This window comes from Tinamus guttatus, unplaced genomic scaffold, assembly GCF_059628265.1.
Source record: "Tinamus guttatus ecotype Peru unplaced genomic scaffold, ASM5962826v1 Tinamus_guttatus_pri_ptg000244l, whole genome shotgun sequence".
Lineage (NCBI taxonomy): Eukaryota > Metazoa > Chordata > Aves > Tinamiformes > Tinamidae > Tinamus > Tinamus guttatus.
In genome coordinates this window covers 1665716-1684942 of record NW_028288778.1, presented here as the reverse complement: position 1 = coordinate 1684942, position 19227 = coordinate 1665716, and the positions used below count along the sequence as shown (strand labels likewise).

Sequence of the window (19227 nt, the reverse complement as noted above, 5' to 3'; positions counted from 1 at the left end):
GCTCCATGCGGCCTTCGGAGCGCTCCTGCTCCACAGGCCCCAGCTCACAACCTCTCTTCTTTCTCCCATCCCGCTGCAGATCCCGTCGGGAAGATGAGGCGAGTCCCCGGTGCCGCCGTCCGGCCAGCCCTGCCCAGCGTCCAGGATGGCAGCGGGAGCGGGATGCGGCGGCCCTTGTAACGCGGCCGCGTCCTGGCGCCCGCCACCGAGGACCATGCCCGTGACGGCAGGACCGGAGCTCGCAGCCCCGCGGGAGCCCAGCGCCTTCTAGGAAGCCCCGTCCCTCGGTATCATGACTGGAGAGACCCAGCATGTTTATGCCATCAGCGACACTGAGGCCGGCGCCAAGGAGCAAGGCAAAGACTTTGGCTTCGAGCGCTACGCCGAGAAGGACGGCAGGGCCTTCGGTGGCGCCGAGCCCGAGGGCCCGGCGCCGTGCTCGCGTGGCAGCACCGCCGACGGCGCGTGCCCCTTGCCCAGCGCCAAGGACAAGGAGCCGCACGGCCAGAGGGAGGCCGTGATCAGGCCGCAGCAAGCCGGGAAGATCGACTTCAAGTCCCTCCAGAGCAAGCCCAAGTTTGCCGGCGACGGCGCCTGGAGCAGCCTCGACGGGAGCCCCCAGTCACCGACGGGGAAGAGCCGAGCGCGGGAGAAGAGCCGGCGCTCGGGCAAAGGGGAGCGCGGCCACCCGCAGCTCTACAGGCTGAGCATCGCCGGCGCGCGTCCCAACCCCACCATCGGCATCGCCTACCCGCAGCAGAAGGTCACGCCGCCCAAGGAGCCGGCCGCCGGCCGCGGGCCCCTCTCCGGCAGCTACCGCTTCCACGTGCCCAGCGTGCCCGAGAGGGAGGCCGAGCTGCAGCAGGAGGAGCTCGGCTTGAGCCGGCGCTTCGCGGAGGCCCCTGCCAGCCTTACCTCCACCAACTATACCTCAGAGGCGGCCGCCGGCGCGCGCCTCGGCCACGGCGCCAAGGGGCAGCCGCCCGCGGGCCTGCCCCTCAAGAGCCCCGGCACCCACGGGCAGCTACATTACCTAGAGTTTCAGGCAAACGGGACGAACTCTTGGCCTTCGCCGGAGAAGAGCTTTCCAGGTGCTAACTACGGGGCGCAGAAGCCGAGCGCCTTCGTTGAGGGCGGCAAAGGCGGCGCCGGCGGCCTGGGCGCCTTGCCCTTCCAGTTCCCCTTCCAGCTGCTGCACGAGGCGGTGAAGGAGCCGTTCCGCAGCGACGCCGCCGGCCAGGACTACGGGGACGTCCCGCTGGCGGCCGGCCAGGCGGCCCACGCCGCCTTCGGCTTCCACGCGCGCGAGTGGCAGGACGAGGCGCTGAGCGGCGGCTCCTACGAGAGCGTGTCCCCCGAGGGCCGGCTCTACGCGCTGTCCTCGACGGCGGCTGCCTTCCTGCCACCGCCACCCGTGGGCCACCACGGCCCGTTGCCAGCCTACAAGGGCAGGAGCGAGCGTCCTGCTGATCTCAATGGTGCTCTCGCGTCGTCTGGTGCTATCGACCCAAACCCAAGCACTTTCCCAGAAAACCAAGCTGTTTTTCCGTCTAGTTTACACTCGCCCAGCGTGCCAAAGCCAGTCGGTAAGAGGCAAGCCTCGTCAAAAGACAGTGTCCCTAGCCCGCGGCTACTGGTCCAGAGTAGCCCTCTTAGAAGGAATATGCCACCGAACTCTCTCTCCCAAGTGCACTTTCAGAACAAAGTCTATTGCGGTTCCCCGGCGGGCAGCGTGAGCGCAGGATCCGTGCCTTTCGACACAAGCATTCCCACTACACCACCCACCCACCCCAGGCTTGTGCAAGCCTGGGACGGTGCCACTAAGGCGTTTTCTCCCGTGGACCAGAATTCAGCACCTTATCCAAACCCTGTTGGAAACCAGTTCTCATTCGAGTGCCAGCCCGGCCCCGAGCAGAGGCAGCACAGGCAGAAAAACGCCCGGATGCCTTGGCAGCAGATACACCTCGCTCCTGCAATGCCCGCTCAGAACAGGATAGAGCTGTCGAGACAACTCAGCGGCCAGAAGCTCCCTTTCGCCCTTGGCACGTCCGAGTGGCAAGGGAGCGTGAAGGCCCAGAAAAGCGCCCCGCTAAGCAGCTCCCCCGGGTACCACGGCAAAAAGCTCTTGGGCGGAGAGGGCCTCGGGGCGCAGCGGGGTGAGCCCGGCCGGCAGAGCTGCGGTTCGGCGAGCGCTTTCTCCTTCGAAAGTGGGAAGGACCCAGGGTCTCCCGCCTGTGACTCAAGAAGCAAAGCCCTCTTCTACGGCATGGGCCAAGCAGGGCCTCCTCCTCCCTCCAGGAACTCATCCAGCTCGGCCTTGGCCTTGCCGCCGTCAGCCTTGGTGGCTGCGTCCCCGTGTGAGTCCCCGCTGCCTTCCCCTGTCCCCAACCCCACGTGCAGCAGCACCTGCTCCTCTCTGTCCCCCATGTCGAGCAGCCCGCTCAACCCCAGCTTTGAAGACAGCCAGATGTCTGGAGCACTTACCCCTTCTCCCTTCTTTCATCATCCCTGTCATCCCAAGGAGAGCAACAAAACCTTCCACCCCGCCGATGTACTGAGTTCGGGCTCGCTTCATTACCACCCATCAGACTCTGTCAAGTCCTTCCACTTCCCTCCGGAAGCCCTGAAGGATGACAATCTCCTCAAATGCACCCCAGAGAGCCCATTCCACAAACCCGGCATGGAGGTGGCCAAAGGATGCCTCGACGGTCTCGAAGGGGAGCCGCCTCCGCCGCCTTATTCCTCCCATCACCTGCTGGCCACCTCGCTCAGCAGCGCCAGCCTGGACCAGCTGGACGTGCTGCTGACCTGCAAGCAGTGCGACCAGAACTACAGCAACCTCTCATCCTTCCTGGAGCACCGGCAGTTCTGCGGCTCGCACGCCGCTTTCCAGGGCGAGCCCAAGGACGCTCCGCGGGCCGCGGAGTGCAGGAAAACGCTCCCTCCCGAAGCCGCAAAGCACTCGCATGCCGGAGCCAACCTGACGCTTTCGCCCGACCCCCAGGCACATCTGATGGCTCTAAACAAAAGTGACGATTTCCTGCTAGAGGGGGAAAGCAAGAGCGACGGCAAAGAAGATGCTCTGAAGGGCAACCTCTTCAACGGCCTAACCACAACCTCCTTGCCACTTACCGCGTCTGACTTGGAAATCGATGATGCCAAGCTGGACAGTCTGATCACAGAAGCCCTGAACGGTCTGGAGTACCAGTCAGATAATCCAGAGATTGACAGCAGCTTTATCGACGTGTTTGCCGATGAGGAGCTTACGTCCGTGAAGGCGGCTGGTAACGGGCTGTCTCACAAGACAAAAGAAGCCTCCGAGAACAAATCGAAGCACCCGGGACCCGAGGAGAAGGCAGCAAGCCAGCCCAAGGCCAGCTGTCATTATGAAGACAGCCGTCCTCGAGCGGAACAGGCTCGGAGAAGAACAGGAAAGCAGCACGTTCACAAGGGCAGAGCGGGCCGCAGGGCGCTGGGCCACGAGGCCGAGCGGCAGGAGAAGCCCCACACGCCGGAGCCACCTCGGAGCGAATCTCCGGGTCAGGCAGCATCCCGGGAAGAGCGACCCGACAAAACAGCCAGGCTGAGGGTGGGGAGAAAGAACAGCAGCGGCTGCGTTCCAGCCTCAAACCAAAAGCAGCCCAGAAAGGCCAGCCAGGAGACTCACGCCAAGAGCGACGTTGGGCCAAGCGTTGCCACCAAGAGCTCCAAGCCGCCCCGGTTCTCCATGAAGGACATGAAGAAGCGGAAGGCACGGAGCGGGACGTGGAGCAAGGAGCTCATTCACAAAATTGTGCAGCAGAAGAACAAGTTCCACAAGCTGCACGTGAAGAGCAACAAGCACATGCAGTTCTCCTTGGTCACCGAGAGACTGATGCCAGCTGCCAAAGAGGAGAAATTTCAGGAGTACGACTACATTTCAGACTCGGATGACGACGGGGCAGAGTGCACCAAACTCCATGGGAGGAAAAGGCGGGGAGCAGGATTTATTGGGAGGTCCAAATACAGCTTTAGCAAGAAACGGCCCGGAAGGAGTGAAAGAGCCAAAGAGAAAGATCCCGCCCAAAGCTACAGCCAAAAAAGAGAGAGTCAGAAAAGAGAGACCCAGGAGCACAGGAGGGTTCCTGATAAGGAGGCCTCCAAGAAGGAGGATTGTGCAACCAGAGCCCGAAGACGGAGCAGCCAGTCGTCTACTGGCAGCAATCAGAGCGTGAGCGTGTCCAGTGAAACTGGCCCCAGCCCTCGCGGCGCTGAACGGGCTGATTCGGACAGCGAGAAGGGCAGCGTGCAGGCGAGAAGGCACTCGGATAGTTCGGAGCACACACCAAGGACCCCGCTCGGCCTTCACGAGGACAGCAGCCCCAAGGAGAGCCATAAAAGCCAAGAAGAGTTTTCAAGAGGAACCAAACGGTTTGGCTCAGCCAAATTTTTGCTAGCAGGCTCCAGGACGCATCCAAGCACCAAGCCAGATGTTCCTCTGACAGACTTTGTGAAGGAGGACCACCTACCGCAGGCCCAGGAGAAGCAGCTCCCCAGCACAGACACATTTGGCAGGAGTCCCACTAGACCCTCCTGTAAGGACCATGCAGATGAGCCCAAGGGAGCAGCAAGCCATGCAGGTGACACAGGGAAAAGTATTCTGGAGGCTCAGGAGTCCCCTGAGTTGGCAATGGTCAACCACGGGCATCCGTTTGCACCCTACACTGATGATGCTCTGAAGTATCCTGCAGAAGAGCTAATTGCTCCATCCCATGTCAGTAGTGAAGCCAGTCCTGGCAACGTGAGCGCTGCCTACCCAGAAGCCGACGTCAAATACTTGAAGGAGCGAGGGCTCTGCGACAGTCGGAAGGACTATCCGGCTCCTGTCGCCCCGTATGGGGGGGATGCTGTTGGGATGATGCTTGCTGGCAAAGTGCCTGATACGTATGTGAACAGTGACAACACGTTTTTCAATCACAAGGGCCTGCCCAGTCACTACGAGTCCAACCTCTTCTCAAAGCCCCCAGCCTTGGCTTCCTCACACACTGGTGATATGTACTTATGCCGCGATGACATTAGTAGCGGCACCTTCGAACAGAAACACGCCAATATCTCCCCCTACGCAGCAGAAAACCCACAGGCCAAGGTCTCCTCCCCTCTCAGCTTTGATTCCTCTTCGATATTTGGAGAACTCCCTGTCACCGAGTTCGATCCGCCGTTATACGAAAGCGTTTCTGCAAGCAAGGAGAGTTACGTGACAACATTTGCCTGCCCTGGCAATGCACCCAGCAAGTCACTGCCATTTGAGCAGCCGTATCCGCCGTTTATGCAGGAGAAAGACTGGACCCTCATGGAGGAGGTGGCTCCAATGTTGCCAGAAGACGTGACTCAATTCCACAACCTTTCAACGGAGAAGCCACTGGCCAAGAAATTCCCTGACGAGGGACCTGTCCCTCCCAACCAACTGTCTCTGCCGCTGTCAGACAGGATAACAGATTATAACGTAACTTTTATGAACAACATATCAGACGATGAACTGGAGATCAAGCGGTTGGTTACGGAACTGGAAAGTCAGCTGCAGACGGGCAAAATGAATAACGAGACGTCTGCTGCTCTGCAGAAACCTGAGCAACACATGGCTGCACAGCTGCGAGGACAGGCAGATGAGCAGTTTCCACCCCTGCCTGTTGATCAAGAGCCTGGTCATGAGAAAGGGCTGTTTTTGGCAGACGACCTTGGGAGTCCAAGCCTTCTAGCCACGAAAACCTGTGCTGGCGAAAGGCTGGGGAGCGAGAAACCCGGTGTTGCCGATGCCCACGGCGACTACGAGAGCCCCAGGGAGCCCTGGCCCTGCCCCGTGGAGTTCACCTCGCTGGAAGCAGGGATGTGCACGCCAGGCTCTGAGGACTCCCTCTCTGTGGACCATTTCTGCTCCAAAGATGCCAGCGATCAATTCCAGGGAGCTGAAACTGCCAAGGAAAATGATTCCGGAAAGAAGGAAAAGAAGTCGTCCTCCCAGAGCCTGCCTGACTCACATACAGACAAAATAGAGGCTCCAATGTATACAGACCATATGATAAAAACCCCTCTGGTTGTCACTGACCCCTTGTTCCCTAAGACTCTAGAGGCAGCTGAACTAAACAAAGAAGATATTCTACCGTCCCTGCCATGTAAACATGGTGCTGAGAACTTCCCCGTGGCTGGAAAAACAGATAAAAACTTTGATGATCCTGCAGAGCTGGAGAAGTTTGATACACATCTTCCAACCCTAAAACCTGAATTTGGCTTTGAGCAGCAGCCAGCCCCAGCCTTGGATCTCGCCTTTTCATCTTGCATCAAAGAGGTCCCGGATGCAGAAGAAGGAGCTTTAAGCAAGTCCGAGTCACCCCGAGCGGGGAAAAGAGCAGTGTCCCTCACAGGGGAGAGCGGTGGGCCGGTGTCGCTGGAAGAGATGGAAGAGAGCAAGAGCACCACAGCCTTCCCAGCCCCTGCCACCAGCGACAAAGCCAGCAAGCAAAAAGTGCTGTTGCTCGACATGCTGAGCCTGCCCAAGGAGAGCAACGGGGGCTCCAAGGAGAGGGTGGCTTCCCAGGAGAACCCGCTGCAGCAGCTCCAGCTCTTCGTCGCCCGGACTGTGAAGAACAACGAGGAGGAGCTGCTGCTGCCGTGCTTCCCCGTGCTTCTTGCTCCCAACCACCCGCATCCCAACGCCAGGGTCCAGCCGGAGCGGAGAGAGGAGAGCAGGGACAACTCGGAAAGTGAAAACGGGACAGGCTGTGCTGCCCATGGGGAGGGGGATGTCCCCGCTGGAGGTGAGGCAGAGGGCATAGCTACCCCGTCTAAAGAGGCTGCAGTCTTCTCAGGTGCGTGTGAGCACCTGGAATCATTCAGTGAAATGGACTCCTACAGTGCAAAACAATCCACATTTGTGAGCCTGGAGCTGCAAAATAATGTAACGGAGCTGCAGCACTTAGCAAATGAACATGCAGAGCAGGATGACATTAATATCCATGCAGATGGTGTTTCCCAAGAGCGTAATGACCTCTCACCACTTCACAACACGGTGGTGACCCCATTGCCAGGGCAGGGAAAGAAAGCTGATCAGCTTGTGGAAGAGCAGGAGCAAGATAAAAACAAAGCGACCTTGGCATTTAAAAAACATGAGCAATCCCTTTTAAGCCATAGTTCACTTGAGAAAGAAGCGTTGGGCAGCGCGGCAGCAGGGAGGCTGGAAACAAGTGAGGCTGAATGTAGATCCTGGTGCGAGGGATCTAGCCAGGATGCGCAGGCATTAGGCTCCATAAAAACCAAGCGGATCAGATCTGGGAATCATCAAGCAGTGCATGGGACACAGCCCCTCTGCGGTGCATCTGGGAGTCCTGCCAGTCCACTGAATCCCTCAGATGATCTCCACCAGGATCATCATTTGCTGCAGGGCACAAAAGCCTGCAGAGCAAATGCTAAGGTTCCCGAAGAAGGGAACGGCCAGAAAAGGTCCCTCGGGGGCTGTCACTACACGAGTGAGTCCCAGACCAGCCTGTCCTTGCAAACAAACTTGTCTCAGTCTAAATACTTGCAAAGCGGTGGTGAAGGAGGAGAGTTCCCCAGCTTCAACACACGGTTAGCGGGGGACAATAAATACAGTGTGGAGGCTTCATCGAGTGCCTTTATCACGAAGAACGGCCCTCCTGATGCCGACAGCGGTCAAATGTGCCAGCCCTCCCCGAGCTCATTAGAGCAGGCGAAGTGGAGAGGAGCTCCCGCCTTTCCCCTGGCCCTGCATCCCTGCAGAGCCAGCATTCCCGCACCGCTGGAGGCAGCAGGGAGCAGTCACCACCACCTTCCCGAAGGCATCCTGAGTAACTACGGACCGCCTGGAAGAGAAGGACAGGCAAGTGCTCCTCTGTGTGCTGATGATCTGATGGGCCCTGCTTTGGAGATGGAAGGTCCCCAGAAACTGCTTGTCAAGGGCTGCTCGCTTCCCTGCTTGCCGCCTTTCAGCCAAAAGGATGTTAGGAATGAGGTACCAGAAAGCCCTCGTGCCACATCAGGCCCTCATTTTAAAGAAACCCAAGCACACACCAACACAGACACAATTACTAATTCCCAGTCCGCTCCTCCAGAAACCCAAGGTTACCCAACGCTGCCCACGACAGATCTTCTGCTGGTTAGAGAAGGAGAGGTAAACTTAAATGAGAAAGAGCTTGAGAACTGCTCTCAAGAGGAAAGTAACCCTCAGAATGAACCAGAGGCTTTGCCCAGTGGTTCGGTTGCTCAGCAGATACCACCTCCTGTCAGCAACAGTCCTGCAAGGATTGCAGAGATCAGTCCTCCTAAACTAAATTCCCACCAGGCAGCAGAGGTGAGACCTGGTGATCCTTCCGAAACTATGGAGCATGGAGGAAAGAACTTAAAAAGTGAGAAACCCAAAAACCGTGGGGCTGAGCGTGGCGGAGAAGCTGGGAGTTGCATGTTAAATAACATGGGTCAAGGAGAGGACAACATGTTCACTGGTCTTCCAAACGCTTCCCAAAATGAACTTCTGAAAGAAAAGAAGCCAACTGGGCTCCAGGTCACCTGTGATATTTGTTCAGCCTCTTTCCGGTCCAAGCCTGGCCTGACCAGGCACAAAGCTGTCAAGCATCAGGTAAAGAATAGCGGCATATCACAGGCAAGCAAAACTCCTGAGTCAGATTTAATTCCAGAAGACAAAGCATCAAAAGTGGCCAGAAAGGTCCCTAGAAGGACCCTAAAGACTTCTGTCAAAGAGAAAATCTGCAGCTCTCCAGTGCCAGACACCGCTGTTGAGTGCACCCCCAAGAAAATAGGCCCAGGCCTGGAGAAAGAACCCAATGCTCAGATGCAAGAAGTAGTGAGCAGAGTGCTCAGTGACCTCAGTGTTATATCCTTTGAGATGTCCCAGGAGCTTCATCGCACGGGTGTTCTGAGCAGAGAGATGAAGGCAAAGTATCAGCGCTCGGAGACGAGGGGAGCGGGTGAGGCAGAGGCTGAAAAGCTGCATCCTGGAAAGCAAGCCAGGAAGGGAGAAAAGGGCAGAAGGAACCAAAGCAAAGATCCTGCAGGAGCAAACAGCAATCCTGACAAAAAGCTCAACAGGAAAGTGAGACGAAGGAAAGCAAAGCTGTTTCCCAACAGAAATGAGCCTGATGGTCCCTCTGAGCTGGAGAATAACGTGAATTTGGGTCCTTCCCCTGTCAGCCTCAGCAGTGTTAGCTCCAGTTTGTCCACTACAATTGAGGGTTTGCACGAGCCAGGCAGCTGCATCTCAACAGAGGAACAAAATCAGCCCGACTCATTCCAATCCTCGCAAAAAGTGAGACAGTGCCCTTGTGCAGTAGAGGACCCGGGCAATAGGATGGAGTCTTCAAAGGAAATGGTCGGGAAGGAGTCAATGAAGGGCACAGTTGCTTGTCCTACGGAGGTGGAAGAGCCAAGTGGAGTGGAAAACCCAGAGGCTTGCAAGAAATGGGTTGTGAAGCAAGTGGAGAAGGGATTGGGCAAGGTAAGCAAGGAATGGCACTTCCATGGTGAGGGCGCAGATGAAATGAACACTGAGACAAAGGACAGTTGTGCAGGAAACAGCCGTGCTGGGAGTCAGAGCAGTGCCCTGCAAAGTCCCACGGGTCCCGCTGAAGAGCAGCTGCCGCTGGAAAAGCGGGATTTGGAAACCATGCAGAAGGCTCCTGCGCAAGACACAACGCAGGGCACTTGTGGTGCCAGCTCCCCCTCCGGAGAGACCAAGCGCTGGGCGAGGGGAGACCTGCAGCAGGACAAAGAGCCCTGCATGGACAGCGCGGCCGTCGCGGACCTCCAGAGCCTCTTCGATGATGACTCCACGTTCTCCCAGCTGTTTCCACGGGACGAGCAGTTCATCCGCAGGAAGTGCACACGCGTGTACGGAAAGCGCGCCAAGAAACCCAAGCCTGTCACCGAGGTAAACATCCGCCCAGCGGGTGCCGTCGACCTCTTCACTATCCGCTTAGCTTCTGACCTCAGTGAAACCAGCTCTTTCTGTGTCACCAGGGAGGATCCGTGCGAATACGAAACCATCTCCATCGACGATGCCTTAATGCTGAACATGTGTCACAGCAGTAAGGCGAAGAGCGGAGAAGCTGTTTCCAGTGCATCTAAAAATACTGCACTGGGGTCAGACTGTGAGAAGATCAACCAAGAGAAGGAGGTCATTGACCTGGAAGATAACAACGTGCTAAATTTCTTGTGCCAAAACAGGCAAGTGGAGAATGTTCCCAGCTTGAACCTTTGGGGCTGTCTGGAGAAGGAGGGAGAAAGCATCTGCGCTGAGGACATGTTTGAGGCTCCAATGGAGCTTGAGAACGAGCACTCGCTAGGAGAAACGAGCTCAGAACCTCCCGACCTGGCAGAGGAGCCCTTCGATGGCAAGGTGAGCGAGGACGATTCGGACTCTCCTGAGTTTCACACAATTGACGTTGAGATGCTGAATGCAAAGCTAAAAATGAGGGACGTGTGTTTCTTCGGCCCTTGTGAAGATCTTCCTGGCCATACTGATGAAAATGCCGTGAGTTTCAAGCAGAAGCCAGATCAGCACAGCAAACACAGCAGACACAGGCTAGAAGATGGGAAGCTGGGGAAAAACCGCAGCGATGTAAACATCAAGACCAAAGACAAGCAGTACAAATGCAAAGTGTGTTTCCAGTGGTTCCTCACATTAGGGGAACTGGACTTCCACAAGCTCACCCATAACCCTTCCCCACCTCCTACCTGCTACATGTGTGTCCAGCGCAAATTCAGCTCTCGGGAGCAGCTGAGGGACCATCTGAAAGAGAAGCATGCCAAAAACAAGGCTGGCCTGTGGGCTTGCGGGATGTGCCTGAAGGAGATTTCCGACGTGTGGATGTACAACGAGCACCTCCGAGAACACGCCACCCAGTTTGCTCGGAAAGGGCAAGCGCAGAAGTCCGTGATGGGCCTGCCTGCCTGCTTTGGTGAGGACAGCGCCGCCGTCACCCACTTCCTCAACACCATCATGTATCGGAGACCCAGCAAGTCCTCCAGGCACGCTGACTCCGGCAACAAGCATCCAGGTAGCAGGGAGAACAAGAGCCCCAAAGAGCTGCCCCTTGAGCAGGAGGCCCCGGCGATGAAAGACCCCTTGGAAAGCAACGTCAAGGTCAAGCCATCTACACCCAGCTCTTCCAAAGCATGTGCCAGTCCATCTCCTGACCATATGGCAAAAAGCGAAAGCTCCCCCAAAAGCGTCCCCATGCATCCAGACTGCAAGGATCCTTCCAGAGACTGTCATCACTGTGGGAAACAGTTTCCCAAACCCTTTAAGCTCCAGCGGCACTTAGTAGTGCACAGTTTACAGAAGATCTACTTGTGCCACAAGTGTCCGATGTTCTACCAGGAGACCAAAGAGCTTCGAAACCACCTCAGCCAGGAGCATGGGATCCTGGAGGAGCAAGAGATCAAGCACACCACCCTGTATGCATGCGAGCTCTGTGCAGACGTCATGCACGTTATCAAAAAGTCCTTCATATGCAGCATGTGCAACTACACGTTCTCCAAGAAAGAGCAGTATGACCGGCACATGGAGAAGCACCTTGCAGGAAGCAACAAGACCTTCAAATTCAGAGGGGTCATGAGGCCCGGCGTTGCCTCCAGAGAGGGCAGGGAGAAGGTTAAAGAGGAAGGCTCCCTCCTGGAGCCACCAAACAAGAAAAGGAAAGTTGTTCATCGTAGCAGCTCACTGCCACGTAGCTCTCCGGTGCCTCACCTGGACCACGCGAGTGACCTGCAAATGGCAGAGGTTGCAAGTCCCAGCCTGCAAGCTCCTAGTGAGCCTTTCCCTCTAGCAGCTTGTGAGCCAGGAGCACCTCTACCCCAAACCTCTCTGAAAACAGAAGACCTGGTGGGTGATTTCTCTGAGCTCCTTGCAGAGATGGAGAAATCTCAGTTTGATGCCCTGCCTCCGCCACCCTGTCTCTCGCCGTCTTTGCCACCAGCTGCCACAAGCAGTCCAGAGCTCGGCCACGTCACCGCCCTATCCATTGAGGAACTGGAGAAAGGAGCGTTTGATGGGAAACCGCTTCCTTTCTTGGACTCACCCGAGTTTAATATTGATCTTGCTGGGTTAGCCTGTAACCAGGTAGCGGATGAAAAACTGTCTCCTCCACGTCTTACTGAGAAACGTGGCAATGCCAATGCCCATAAAAAAGCAAACTTAGGCAGCAAAGATGAGTATGTAACGGGCATCCTGGAAAATCCCGATGCCACCACCGGCGCTGGGAATGAGGTCCCATTTCTTCAACTCGCCAAGAAGGTCCCATCACCAAGAGCAGAGGCTCCTCAGGCCAAAGAGACCAACAAATCACTGTGGAGTGCAAACGATGGCCCTTCTTGGGAAGGAGCATCTAAAGCCACTTCTTCCGAGGCTGTCCACCACCCCATGAAGGACAAGGCGGTGTCACCCGTGCTGAACAAGGCTGCCAAAGAGTTGGCCATGCAGAAGAAAGCTGCAGGTGGCCAGGCCAGCAGCGACACTCCTCCCAACGCTGCCAGTCCTGGGAGGAGCGCCGAGGAGAGCCCGAAATCCAGCACACCCAAGGAAAAAGCTGTGCCCGAGGCGGGCGCCTGTGCCAAGGAGAGCAGCGCTAACGCCAGCAGCAAGGAGCAAGGCGCCAACGCGGGCAAGTCCAGCGGCCACCACCTCAAAGGAGAGGCGGCCGGCAACGCCGCGAGGCACGCGGACAAGCCGGCTCTGAGCGCACCGGGCAAGCTGCACCCAAAGAAGAGGAAAGAGCACAAGTCCTTGAGCCACCGAGGCAGCTCCGGCTCCCGGGAGAACATCGAGGGAGACGGGAAGAAGAAGAAAGCCCGGACACCAGGTCCGGGCAGGAGCGAGAGCGCCGGCGAGTTCAAACACGCCGACTGGACCAACGCTGAAGCTTCTGCCCTCTCCCCGGGGAGGAGGGAAACGCACTGCAACAGACTGATTCCCAAGCCCAAAATGGCAGGAGTGGGCAACCAGCTGAAGAAGATGGTCCTGGACACCTACAACCAGAAGAAGGTGGAGATCCGTCACGCCAACGGGGATGTGAAGCGCAAGAAGGCCATCCTGGGCAAGAGCTTCCACCAGGTGCTGGCCAAGGGGCCGGCGTCCTCCCCGCGTGGCTCCTTGCACCGGCCGCGCGCGGCGCGGGGCGCGAAGCCCGCGGAGCCGGCGAGCTTCCGCACCGCCGAATCCCAGAACCATCTGCTCAGCCAGCTCTTCGGGCAAAAATTAACTAGCTTTAAAATTCCTTTAAGAAGAGATACTTCAGAGTAATTTATGAAAGTGACTTATGGTGATCCTCAGCTGCTTTCATGGGGTTTGCAAGGGAAAAATTATCAAAGCATTAAATTCGTTTGTGTAGCATGATTTTTCTGTCTAGCTTAAATGAACTTGCACTGCAGCCTCTGTGAAATAGTTTGCTTTGTGTCTACTAATCTACTTTAATTCACCTGATTTATCATGCAAATGCTAGAACTTTGATGTTGCTGATGATTTTCATGAACTGAAATTGTAATCGCTTTGGGCAGGCTGAATCGTCGAGAGCAATTGCTTTATTGCAGAAGTGCTGAGGTTATAAGGATACTTGCAAATCTCAGACCCTTTTGAGACTGTGTCTGTGTTATCTTTGTACAAAGTACTTGAAGAGATGAACTTCATTCCGTAGACGTCTTATTCATAAGGTGCAGTACACTGTAGAAAGCAAATTTTTTTTTTTGAAGATTTTGCACAAATAATCCTGTACAATTCATTTAATTGGGAGCCGGCCTAAGAGATGATACAATTAAAAAAAAAATTAAATTAAGAAGCGAGTGGCCCATATTTTGACAGCCATCCCTATGAATTTGTTTCTACATTGTCAAGCGAATAACGAGCCAGCTTTGACGCTGCGTGGGCTATTCGAGCGTTCCCGACGTTGCTGCCGTTCTTTGACCACTGTAGCTGATGTAAATGGAGGAAAGCCAAGAGCGCGAGCAAACTGCACCTTGACACTTGTGACAAACTCTTTTTGTAGTGTTTTTTTAATTGTTATTTTGTCTTTTTTTTTTTTGTTTCGTTCTTGGTTTGTTTTTGTTTTGCGCAATGACAAAACTGTGCCAATTTACCACACCAGAATGGTACTGTCCGAGTGCCCTCAACGGTATAACTTCTAACCTATCTTACTGTATTGAGTTAGTGGCTATATAGGTATCCGCTTTTTACTATGCAGTTACTGGTGCTATTTTTATTTTGTAATGTGAATACAGACTTCCTTGATTGAAAAAAAATAAAGGGAACCGATAGGAAGTAGCAGTTACCTGTAAAAGAAAACAAAGCAGGAAAAAAATAATCAAACTTTAAGGAAAAAATCCTGTATGCTGGTACTCCATAGTGTTGGAAAGGTTACGTCACGTTATACAAGCACGTTATACAACCGAACTTTTGAACCGGAAAGAAATCTCAGGTGCAAACGAGGACATGGAAGATAACTAAATACTATTGAATACTCCCACGTCAAGGAGGTGAAGTAATGCACTGATGTGATATGAACAGTCAGAGTACTTTGCGTCTGTCCTGCAATTTTTTTTTTGTTTTGGATTTAAAAGGAAAAAAAAAGAGGCTTTATTCTGTTAATATGTATCTTTACAAACCTTTGTATTGTATAAAAATATTGTAGGTAATTTACCTTGGGTGCAATGTGTTATGTCAAAAGTTTTTATTTTGATATTTTGTCAGAGAAGCAGAGAGAGAGCAGGAAACGCCTTTTTATGATGTCGTATGTGTGCTTTTAAAGTGCCTCTTTAATATTGTTAAATAAAGTATGAGATGAAAATATGGGGTGGTACTGTAAAATCATACATGATTAATCTTTTCAAATATATTCCAATATTTTCACAGAAACTGCCTGTCTGCGTGGTGTTTGTGGGCCGGGTCCGTCCCGGCCGGGGGCATCATCCCCTCTCATTCCCCGTGCTGAGCTCTGTGTTTTGCTCGAGAAAAATCTGCTGTGATTTTTTCCCCCCGGGAACAATTCGATGCAGCTCCAGGAGGCCGTAGGTGACGCTGCCGTCGAATTGCAATAATAATTGCAAATTGCAGGGCCTTCAGCTCCGTTTCATGTTTTAAGGTGTTTCCTTGCCCCAGGCCATGGCTCTGCGTGTGCACGTGCTGCCGGTGCTCCTACCCAAAGTCTGGCTTTTTTTTTAGCTCATTTTGGGGACTTCTGCTCTCCCTGTCAGCTCCGTTATTGCCCAAACCGTTTCAGCTCCTCCTGGATCCCAAAGATCCCCAATCCGAAGGAGCATTCCCAGCGTGAGCACAGGGCTGAGTGTCAGGGCTGGCATGGTGGGGCCTCTGTGCTGCTGGAGGCCGCTGGAGCCGGTCAGCTGGGAATGCTGCTGCGTGCAAAGGAGAAGGGCAGCAGTGCTGCACGAGAGTCAAGGGCTACCAGGTGCCCAGGAGCATCGGCTGCACCGTTAGCCACGATGCAATGCACCACGGTGCAACACAACACAGTGCAACACAACGCAATGCAATGCAACACAATGCAATGCAACACAACACAACGCAATGCAACACAACACAGTGCAGTGGAACACAATGCAATGCAACACAATGCAACACAACACAATGCAATGCAACACAATGCAACACAACGCAATGCCATGCAACACAACGCAACGCAATGCCATGCAACACAATGCAACAGAACACAACACAGTGCAGTGGAACACAATGCAACAGACCACAACACTGCAGGGGAACACAATGCAATGCAACACAATGCAACACAACACAACACAGTGCAGTGGAACACAATGCAATGCAATGTAACGCAATGCAACACAACACAGTGCAACGCAATGCAATGCAATGCAACACAACACAGCACAATGCAACACAATGCAATGCAACGCAACACAACTCAGTGCAATGCAATGTAACACAACAGCACTCAATGCAACACAACTCAATGCAATGAAATGCAATGCAATACAGCTCAGTGCAACACAACTCAATGCAATGTAATGCAACGCAACGCAATGCAACGCAACGCAATGCAATGCAACACAATGCAATGCCGTGCTGTGCAATGCAACATGCCGCAATGCAGTGCAACGCAGATCAATGCAACAGACCTCAATGCAATACATCCCAAAGCAACACCCTGCCGTGCAATGCAGTGCAACACAACGCAACGCAATGCAATGCCATGCTGCAGGGGCTGCCAAAGCCAAGAACAACTCAGGTGTTTCATGGGGTCTATGAGCTGTCCAGAGAGCTAATTTTTTCTGTTGTTCTATCCTACACCTCGGTCCGAACTCCTGGCTCTGAGCAGGGCAGGCAGCACCACCAACACTCAGCTCGGTTCCTACAGAGGGGCCAGGCTGCATTTCCAGCACGGGCAGCCAGGAAGGGGCACCTCACCCAGGGGAAAGGCCCCGACGTGGCACCATTTGGGCATCTCCAGCTCGTCCTCGAGGTGACCTCTGCAGCCCCGCGCCGAGGTCCGGAGGCAGGAGGCTGGCACAAAGCTGGGCATATTATATTCTTTAATTACTGTTGCACTCGTAACATTTAAACACTGTCAATGAGAGATAGCTCATAACCGCAGGCTAGAATCCTTGCCACTTGGGGCTTGTAACTAAAACTGCAGGATTAATTTGATTAATTGATAGAATTATTTTCCAAACTACTCTTTTGTTTATGGAGGCTTAAAATGCTTGCCGCCTGCACCCTCCTGGTGTGTTGCAGAGTGGAGATAAAGCGGCTGAAAATAATTAGTATGGCTTAATTTAGGGAAAAAAATAACCTCAAAAGAATTTTGCAGAAAATTTAAAGCAGCACATTTTACTTTGCTTTGGCAGGAAATATTATGGGGTTGGAAATGGGACTTTTATGTTGTGTCGCGACAATATTTCACGAGGGCTGCGAGTCGCCAGGAGCCAGGGGTATTTCATGCCTGCTGCGGCTCCGTTTATTTTCCTTTCACCTCCGGATTTATTTCCTGGCAAGGAAAATGATGCCACTTCGGCTGCAGGGTGAGGGAGCACCGCGGAGCTCTTGCTGCAGGCAGGGAGGGGACATGGCTCCGTGCCCCGTCCATCACGGTCCCTTGCTCTGCCACCATCTGCAGGGTAATTTCCAAATTAGGAAAGGTTTTTTTTGTGTTTTTTTATTATTATTTCTTTTTTTCTTGCTTTCTACCTCCTTCCAGCCTGCCCATCCCGGTCCATCCTTCCATCCTTCAGTGCCGCTTGGCTCCCCAAAGGCCTCGAATTTGCCGCATGCTGTGTTATCAGCTGGCACCTCGTTTGCGTTTGACACTCAAGAGATCGCAGCATAATTCCATGGAGAAGAGCAAAACCGGGATGCATCTCGCACCCCAGGATTAACGGATAGTGGCGGAGGAGGCTGCATGGGGCCGATTCCTGGTTTGGCGCCATTCCCGCCAGGAAGGCTGCCAGGATGCTCCATGGTGGGTGGATGCTGCAAGGATGTCCCAAAAGGGCCAATTTTGCTGCTGCAGCAGCTCTTTACTCCTAAAATCCCTCCAGAACTGCTGCTTTGGAGCAGCCACCCAGGTTTTGTCTCTCCTTGGCATTTTAATCCTCCCCATAACCACACAGCAGCGGGCATTGGGAGCTGGGCGGCACCTGCAAAAATTCCCTCTTTGGAAAAATTCCTCCCATTTGCAAAAATAAAACAAGCTGCTAATTTCACTTTTTTCGCAGCCTAAATTTGGCATTTCTATAGCACCAGCAGAGCCGCAGCGGCAACACTTGCTCTCTTTGCACCAGCCTGGCACGCGGTACCCAGGGATGCCAATGCCCCGTGGGCACCCGCAGTTTCTCCGGCGCTGCCTTGGTCGTTCCCATTTGCATTCCCCCTCTGGCATCCCCGCGCCGGCTAATATCGCCGTGGATTAATTGGCGCTAATGCAGCCGCGCGGCTCCGTGCGGAGATGTCACCCGCTCACAATGGGCGCAGCGGCGGCTCGCGCATTATCTCCGCTCTGCAGGCACCTCCGGCGCTCCACGGGAAAACGCACTATTTATCCCGGTATCCTGCAAAGAGCGCTCCGCAAACCCGGGGGAAGGAGCACCCAGGTGGCACATGCAAGGTGGGAATCACTAGGTGGGGAAATTTTGGATGGAGAGTGAGGAGGAGCCTTTGCTGCACAGGCTGGTGGCAGGACTTGGCCCTGCTTTTGGCATCTTCCGACGACGGGGATTTTCCAGGCTCGTTGTTCCCAGCTGGAGTTGCTCCGGGTGATGCTCTGCTTGGGAAATGCATTGGAGCACCAGGGGTCTCTGGACGGGGCACCCTGCAAATTCTGCAGTTTGATGGAGTCTGTTTTGAACCAAACTGGGCCAAATTCAGTGGAAAAAAAGCAGCTTTCTGCTCGCTGGCTTCAGCCACAACCATTTTGGGACCAAAGGGGCAGACGATGAAAGAGCAGAGGTTTTTGTGGCCCCGGTTACCTCCCTTTTATTTTTTTTCCCCCTGCAACTCTTCTTAATTCCTAACTTAATTTCTTTTGACATCCTCATCATTGGCTTGACCTCTTTACTAGAATCATGTGGTGCTTAAAACTCATTATGCCACTATTGAAACAGGAAGTTAATTAGAAACTCTTTAAAAAAAATGAAAAAAAAGCAAAGCGAAGAGGGAGTGTTGGTGGCAGCATGCGGTGCCATATGGTGCCATGCTATGCCATGCCAAGCCACGCCATGCGGAGCACTCGGAGCATGGCGGGACCTGCGGGATGCTCGGTTCCAATGGGGAAAATGGGCTGGTTCTGGATGGCAGGTGCAGGAGACGGGGACAGGGCAGTGGGGTGGCTGCACAAGGGATGCCCAGGGCAGCATCCCGGCTGCGGCATCCACCCGGCACAGCCACTGTGCCCCCCTGGACAAGCTGGGAAGGGATGAGCTCGGGGCGGTGTTGCTGCATCTCTGGTACCCTGAGGTGACCTGGGAGAGTGCCCGGGATGCGGGGCCTCCTCCGGAGCCTCCGCTTCCCCACTCCTGCTGTGCTGGGACTCACCCCAAATGCCTCCAGGGACAGTGGAATGGGGGGGGTCCCCCGGTTACCCCTGTGCAGGGGAGCTGGGGATGGCACAGAGGACATGGAGGCTACGGTGCCTGCAGGAGATGTCCTGAAGGGGGTCTGAGGACCCGAGGCAGGGGGGGAAGCCCAATTGAAGGCTCAAA

General features: G+C 54.5%; 1 protein-coding gene across 4 annotated transcripts; it reads left to right on the top strand.

Annotated features, from left to right (window-relative positions):
- Positions 1-292: 292 nt before the first annotated feature.
- ZNF469 (zinc finger protein 469) lies at positions 293-13745 on the top strand. Of its 4 annotated transcripts, none has more exons than XM_088526251.1 (2): positions 293-7229; positions 7320-13745. In XM_088526251.1, exons 1-2 carry the CDS (start codon positions 293-295, stop codon positions 13304-13306), a joined length of 12924 nt encoding a protein of 4307 aa, XP_088382377.1. In that variant the 3' UTR covers positions 13307-13745. The 4 variants fall into 4 exon arrangements, with proteins under 4 accessions (XP_088382377.1, XP_088382376.1, XP_088382378.1 ...); XM_088526250.1 differs by having other exon boundaries at positions 293-7253; XM_088526252.1 differs by having other exon boundaries at positions 293-7624; positions 7919-13745.
- Positions 13746-19227: the final 5482 nt, after the last annotated feature.